At 40.2% G+C, this 8,014-nt stretch overlaps 1 protein-coding gene across 1 annotated transcript in view; it reads right to left on the minus strand.

Annotated features, from left to right (window-relative positions):
- Rbm6 (RNA binding motif protein 6) overlaps positions 1–8,014 on the minus strand; it is a 94,000-nt gene continuing 85,986 nt past the window's right edge. The window contains exons 18-21 of the mRNA XM_050139543.1: positions 6,916–6,990; positions 5,841–5,938; positions 1,301–1,430; positions 1–246 (exon numbers count right to left, since the gene is read on the minus strand). Coding sequence (XP_049995500.1) covers positions 121–246; positions 1,301–1,430; positions 5,841–5,938; positions 6,916–6,990 — 429 coding nt within the window. The 3' untranslated portion in view covers positions 1–120. The remainder of the gene's footprint in view (positions 247–1,300; positions 1,431–5,840; positions 5,939–6,915; positions 6,991–8,014) is intronic.

The raw sequence follows: 8,014 nt of genomic DNA on the forward strand, positions 1-8,014 counted from the left end.
TTCACATTGAAAAAAAGTTTATTTAAAAAAGTTCTAGCAGCAAGAACAGTAACAAAACAAAAGGAGAGATGGACAAACAAAACAAGAAAGAGGTTGTGTCCTTGTGGGGTGTCTCCACTCTTAATCGAGTTCTTTATATCGAGCAAACATAACTCTTCGAACAGCATCTCGGTAAGTTTCATTGGACTGTCTCTTGCTGGTTCTTCCTGGGGTGCCACCACCAGATCCCCTCATCCTTCCTTCAGTCTGAAGAACAAAGAATGAAGTGAGATCTTTGGATAAGGGGGAACACAGTGCCATGACATCAAATAAAGGCTTCAATATCAGACAAGTTTTAAGAGGAATAAAATGAGTCAGTTTTTAAAGGTTGCAATCTCAGAGACCCAAACCTACCCAAATGGGCAATATTTTCAGATTACTTTTTCAGGGACTCTTCCTGAAAAATAAGGAGCTATGTCCTTCCAGGGAACTAAGACTAAGTTCTAACTTCCTGATCCCCCTATCTTAGCTATCAAAGACCTCTGCTGACAATCCCTCTCATAGACAGGGGTCTCTAATTTTTGATTACTGGCTTCCTGGCTCTTTTAGTTCCTGTGTGCTCCTAAGGCCCCAAGCCTTTTTTTTTTTTAAAGTGTCCATACTGAGGATTGAACCTAGAGCCTCAGGCTTTAGAAATGAGTGCTCTACTCCTAAGCCACAGCCACAGCCCTCCTTGTTCTTTAATCAAATGATACTTTAGTTTCAAGATGCCTGGCTCCCATACTGTCCTCATTGCATATTCTTTAAAAAAAAAAAAAAACTTATGTTTGTTTATTTATTTATTTATTATGTAAACAATATTCTGTCTGTGTGTATGCCTGCAGGCCAGAAGAGGGCACCAGACCCCATTATAGATGGTTGTGAGCCACCATGTGGTTGCTGGGAATTGAACTCAGGACCTTTGGAAGAGTAGGCAGTGCTCTGAGCCATCTCTCCAGCCCTCTCATTGCATATTCTTTATATAAAAGTATGATAAACTTTATTCTAACTTCTCTGCCACCTTTTCACTGTCAGGGAAATCACCAAACACTCAACACAACAAATTGTAACACAGGATCGAGGGGAAGGGATGGTGAATTGGAAGGGTACATGCCACTAAACTTGACAACCTGTATTTGATCGTTTGATCCCTACATGGTAGAAGGAGGACGATTTCTAGAAATTTTGACCTTTATTTTGTGCATGTGTTTTATGGCCAGATAGTAAAAGTTAAGTATATTCTATGTTCATATAACTCCCAGGAATAAAGAATTCATCTCACCTCCTCTGATGAACCCAATCCAGGATGGCTATATCCCAGGCCTGCCCCTTTCCTCCAGCTAGTGGCCTGCTGGTTACAGCCTCCTTTGTTATTAGTGTCAGTATCTTCTTTATCAACAGGGTTACGATCACTATAAGAGAAACAGATAGGTTATGATCAGTATAAGAGAAACAGACTTCTATTACCATTTTCAAGGTGACCTGCTGACCTCTTGGTTGAGATCTGTTTCCTTAAGCAAAACTTGATACCCATGTAACTAGACTTGTCTTAAGGGTGCAGAGGTGGCCTTGATCATGGGAAAGAACATAGAAACTTTAGAGGACTGAGGAGAACAGTCATGTATGTGGCAACAGTGGATATGTACTCCAGAAATACAACGGATAGAACACAAACAGGAACAGATTACCTCCAAAACTGAAAGGCACTTAAGGAAGATGACACATGCCAACTGGATCTGGACAAATGAGGGGCTTATGAACTAGACAATGTGCAGCAGACAAACAAGATGATTTGTTTAGTAGAGAAGTGGTAGGAACTATTAAAGGTAAGGTTTGAGGCTTGATTATAAGAAACAAAAACATGCCTTAAACATTATATCACATTGATACTTTAGGCAAAGAAACCTTGTAGATCAAGTCTCTCAGTAGGTAACATACGTATTCAGAAATAGGTGGTGCTGTTTTGCTGTTTTGTTTATTTGCTATCCTGGGAATCAAACCAAGAGTCTCAGATACATTAGGCAAGCCCTCTATATTCTCACCTCACAAAAAGGACAGATCTCTCTTCTATTTTTTAAATTATTTATTAGGAGTAGGAGGGTTGTCTCAGTGGTTAAGAACACTGGTTACTATTTCATAGGACCTGGATTCGATTTTCAGTACCCACACAGTAGCTCCACATGCATATAATAGCTTTAAAAAGGTTGTATGATTGCTATTTATGGTGCAATAGATTGAATCTAGGACTCAGGTATGTTAAGCAAGTACCCTGTTGCTGCTCTATCTGACACAAAAAAGATCAAGTTTCTGTACATAAATAAAACACTTTTGGTAACAAAAAATGGACTGAAAAATAGGAGAAAGAGTGACACCCTTTTAGAGATGCCTACAACTGATAAGGTACCTCTTCTCTGGACATCTCTCTCTTAACACTTGTGCTTAAAAAGAAAATCTATTTTATCTGGGTGTGGTAGTGCATGCCTTTAATCCCAGCACTTGGGAGTCAGAAGCAGTGGGATCTCTCTGAGTTTGAGGCTAGCCCGGTCCTCAGAGCAAGCACCAGAACAGCCATGGCAACAAAGAGAAACCCTGTCTTGAAAAATGAAAATCAAAACAAAACAAAAATCATTTTAAAATATCTTTAATAAGCACAGAAGATACTCAGCACTTAAAAAAGCACTTGCTGCTCTTGTAGAAGACCCAGGTTCAGTTCCTAGCACCCACAAGTGGTTCACAGATGCTTTAACTCTAGTTTCAGGTAATTCAACACCCTCTTCGGGCTTCCATGGACACCTGCATGCATGTGGTACACATACATACAACTTACATATATACACACACAAGCACATAAAACAAACATAATCTTAATTTTTTTTAAAGATTTATTTATTTATTATGTATATATACAACATTCCTTCCATGTATGCTTGTATGCCAGAAGAGGGCACCAGAACTCATTTATAGATGGTTGTGAGCTACCATGTAGTTGAGGGGAACTGAACTCAGGACCTCTGGAAGAGCAGTCAGTGCTTTTAACTGCTGAGTCATCACTTTAGCTCCTGAATAAGTACTTCTTATTAATGACAACAAAACAAAATAAATATTTCTGGAACAGGAAACAGGACTAAAAAACAAACTGAGGAGAAGGTAGTGTGGAAAGTGCTGCAGATGGAGAATAATCTTCGGCACTCAGAATTATCTCATCATAGCTGGATTAAGATAGGGTGTCCTTCCTTCTTTATTGTTAACGTCTTAGACACAGACCATTTTATAAATAGCCCATTATATTTTAAATAGCAGAAAATAATACAATGAGATATGACATTGAATAAGTTCTTAAAAATTATTAATTCATTAACTTATTTATTATGTATACAGTCCTCTGCATGTATGCCTGCAGGGCAGAAGAGGGCACCAGATCTCATTGCAGATGGTTGTGAGCCACCATGTGGTTGGTGGGAACTGAACTCAGGACATATGGAAGAGGAGCCAGAGCTCTTAAACACTGAGCCATCTCTCCAGCCTCTGAATAAATACTTATCAATGATAACAAAACAAAACAAAATGGAAAATCAGGAGTTCCCTATGAAGATACTATATATACAATTATTGAGCTATGACTACAAAATAAGATGAAACACCATTCTTAGACCATGGCGGGTCTCTTCTGAGACTCACTCTATCAATAATCTCCCTTTCTTTATAAGCCCAATGCTCCCTGCCCCACCCACCCTGCTCTTTTAAGGCTTAACAACAACAAACCTGTTCAAAGCTCTATAAATAAAAATGACTACTTTTGGGGGTTGGAGAGATGGCTCAGCAGTTAAGAGCACTTGCTGTTCTTACAGAGGACTGGGGTTCAATTCCCAGCATCCAGATGGCAGCTCAGAACTGTCTGTAGCTCCAGATCCAGGAGATTTGACACCTTCATACCAATGCACATAAAATAAATTTAAAAAATAATCAAAACGATGACTTTTAGCTAGGCACAGTGGTGTACAACTTTAATCCCAGCAGTTGGCACGCAGAAAGAAGCAGGAGGATTTCTGAGTTTGAGGCCAGTCTGGTCTGCAGAATAAGTTCCAGGACAGCCATGCTACAATGAAACCCTGCCTTGAAAAATAAAAAACAAACAAACAAAGTTCCTTAACTTCTGCTCATGAACCTCCCTTTTCTCCTTTCCGTTCAAGGCCTCAGATCTCTCTTGTATAAACACCCAACAGAAACCCAAGAATCTTCAAAGTCACTAATCACAAAGCCTGGTAGATTTAATATTTTTCTCTGATCTAGTCACAGTCTGTGTATGGCAATATTCTCACATAAAAAACACAAAATAAGGATCATCATATGCCAGGCGGTGGTGGTGCACGCCTTTAATCCCAGCACTCAGGAGGCAGAGGCAGGCGGATCTCTGTGAGTTCGAGACCAGCCTGGTCTACAAGAGCTAGTTCTAGGATAGGCTCCAAAACCACAGAGAAACCCTGTCTCGAAAAAAACAAAAACAAAAATAAATAAATAAATAAGGATCATCATACTCTTTCTTCAAGTTTATCTTCTATGTGTTTAATAATTCCTAAAATAGAAATTTAAATGATTTCTTGCTATGCTGTAAGTGAGCTGACTTCTAATCTGTTGAGCAGCCCCTATTTCCTGTCACTCAACAACTAACGCCATCTGTTTAGCTCTGTCAAGTCACGTTAAATGCATCATGAGCTCCTAAAAAACAAAATCCTGGCTAGGTGGTGGCGGCACACGCCTTTAATACCAGCACTTGGGAGGCAGAGACAGGTGGATCCCTGTGAGTTTGAGGCCAGCCTGGTCTATCAAGTGAGTTCCACGACAGGCTCCAAAGCTACATGTAGAGAAACCCTGTCTCAAAAAAAAAAAAAAAAAACCCCAGAGGTTTCACCAATTGAAACATTCCTCTGCTCCCCTTCTTACTGGCTTTCCTATGAGACACATCATGACTTAAGTCTTGCATACTCTGTGTACAAAGGACCAGTGATAATACATGGTTTGTCCATTGAATATTTCTTGCACTTAGTACAGTGGCAACACATCAAGGATTATCAGCGGACTTGATGTAATTATGGGATTTATAACTTGTTTGTCTGGAAACAAGCAGAGGAAGTTAAGAGGTCATATATCTCTAGCAGCAGCCAACCAATTACTTTAGTATACAATTGTGGGAATGGAGATCCCAGAGAAATAGTCTAAGAATGGAACATTATCAGGTTTATAATACATTATTACTGATGAGGACAGTCACTTCAGCCTTGGTTTCTATTATTCTTTTAAAGCAGGTGTGTGTGTGGAGACAAACACAGGACAGACAAAACACGCACGAAAGGAGGAGACACAGACACGCGGCTCCCACGTGGGTGCGCTTTAATGGGGGGGGGGGACACACGGTAAGGGACAGGTGTGCAAGACACACAAGGGTAAAGGGCAAGAGAGAGTGAGACCTCGTGGAAGATCGCTTTTTAGAGAAGCGCAAGGGTATCTGGGAGAAATGTCCTGCACCTGTACGCGCCTGTAACGTGTCCGTAATCCAGGAGGAATCTGGGAGCTGTAGTTTCCAAAAGGAACAACAGTTTCAGTAGCAAAAGTACTTTAGTCAGCCAACCTTCCATTAGGAACACACATATTTTCAGTGTAAAGAAAAGAGGGTCAAACAGCCATGGTGGATCTTATGGTCATGGAGTGCAGACAAAACTGGCTTCTAATAACATCACATTTCTCTAAGAGAGAAAGTAGTAAAGCATTTGCAGAAGACAATTCTATCAATACACTTCAAGGCTATAGCTGAGTATCTGACGTACCTGTCAGTTTCCCTGGAGTATTTAATCCGTTTCCTTTCTGGAGAATCAAAAGATTGGAGCTTTTCCCTTCGATCATTTCCTCTTTCTTTAAACCTTCCCTGTAGCAAACAGAAGAGCACATCTGAGGGTTCCACCTAAGAGAATGATTGGGAGGGGAACGGTCTACCTATTCCTGCCACTAGTAGAGGGGTGGGTTTTAAGCTTAGGATATAGGATCTTGCTGTGCTTACAGGCTGAGATCATACCATCTTCTCATTTCAGCCTCCCAAGTGCTACATGTGCATGGGATTTATTATTATTTTGCTTTTTTTTTTCTTCCTCAGACAGGATCTCACCTTGCAACTTTCTTTACTCTTGATCTCACTGAATTTCTCCTGCCTCAATCCCAAAGCAGTGGAACTACAGGGGAGAGCCAGTATATCAGGCTTTCTTTTTTTTACAAGTAATTTTTAAAAATAAATTTAAAAAAAATTTAAAGCTGGCAGAATGCCTTTAATCCCAGCACTCAGAAGGCAGAGACAGCCAGATCTCTGTGAGTTTGAGGTCAGCCTGGACTACAAGGAGAGTTCCAGTACTGCCAGAGTTGTTACACAGAGAAACCCTTTCTTTACAATCAAACAAACAACAACAAAATGGGGAATGAGAGTGCTATTTATCTGACATAACTGGAGAACCTAACATAACCTTAAAAAAACCCCCCCCCCCCCCCAAAACTTTACTAGTTATAATTTATAAGCAATGAAACTCTTTTTTTTGTTTTGTTTTGAGACAGGGTTTCTCTGTGGCTTTGAAGCCTGTCCTGGAACTAGCTCTTATAGACCTGGCTGGCCTCAAACTCACAGAGATCCATCTGCCTCTGCCCCCCGAGTGCTGGGATTAAAGGCATGCGCCACCACTGCTCGGCAAAACTCATTCTTAATAAAGAATGAAAGTTTTGACAAATGTATATATCATATTTTGGGACCTCTTTTTTTTCCCAGTCTTTTTGTAAGAAAGGATTAGTATAATAAACAAAGTATATACCATGGGGCAAAGAGATTTTGAGCACAGTGAATAACTGTTCATCAAAGTTTACCTCCCGTTCTCTCCTCTCCAGATAGGCTAGCTCTTGCTCAGACTGTTTAATCTTCCGGTGGATTTCCAGGTTTTGCTGAGAAAAGAAGAAATTTTAGGAGTATATGTCTAGGAAAAACAACAGAACAGTTCTAGAAATGCTTCTAGGCCTTTCCCAAAAGGTGCTTAGAACTGTAGCTATTTTGTTTTGACACTTAAATGACTAAGACACCCTCCAACAATCCCTAACTAGTTCTACCTTGTTACATCAATAAGAAAACTATATTCTAACTGACACACAGATTATAGGTAAAGCACATAAGAGAATTTCTATTTTTCTCCAAAATGAAGATAAAAATCTGGTCTATCTTTATTTACTTAATGTATGTCTATGAGTTCTCTGGGATGGGAGTTACAGTTGTTTGTGATCTTCCACACTGGTGGTCTGAATAGGAATGGTTTCATGGGCTCATATATTTAAACATGTGGTCATTAGGGTAAAGTGCTACTCGATAGGGAATAGGAGGTGTGGCCTTGGAGTAGGTGCAGCCTCGTTGGAGGAAGTGTGTCACTGGGGGTGGGCTTTGAGGTTTCAAATGCTCAAGTCAGGCCCAACATCTTGCTCTCTTCCTGCTGTCTACTGATTTGGATATAGAATTCTTATCTACCTCACTTGTACCATGTCTGCCTGTGTGCTGCCATGCTTCTCACCAGGCTGATAATGGAGTAATGCCCTGAAACTGTAAGGCAGCGCCAATGAAATGTTTTCCTTTATAAGAGTTGCCATAATCATGGTGTCTCTTCACAAGCAATAGAACACTGACTAAGACAATCATTAAAGCATCTCTACAGCCATGGCTTATCGTTTAAGATAAAAATAATGGGAGAGAGGGTCTGAACAAACAAGAACCACATGTCCCACGCTCTGCCTACTACTTTCCCATCCATCATTCCCAATCACTAGATACTTTTCCATAGATCCAGAGAAATATAAAAAGAGCACCAAGCTCTGAAAGAACAAAAGCTCTTCTGAGAGTACCACATTCTTCGAGCATGGCTTTCTACACAAGTCCTCAGGCATGTATATGAAACATTGTGAGTTCAAAATAGTTCTTTTTTAA

Source organism: Alexandromys fortis, unplaced genomic scaffold, assembly GCF_014885135.2.
Source record: "Alexandromys fortis isolate MF-2015 unplaced genomic scaffold, M_Fortis_MF-2015_v1.1 scaffold_36, whole genome shotgun sequence".
NCBI classification, from domain to species: domain Eukaryota; kingdom Metazoa; phylum Chordata; class Mammalia; order Rodentia; family Cricetidae; genus Alexandromys; species Alexandromys fortis.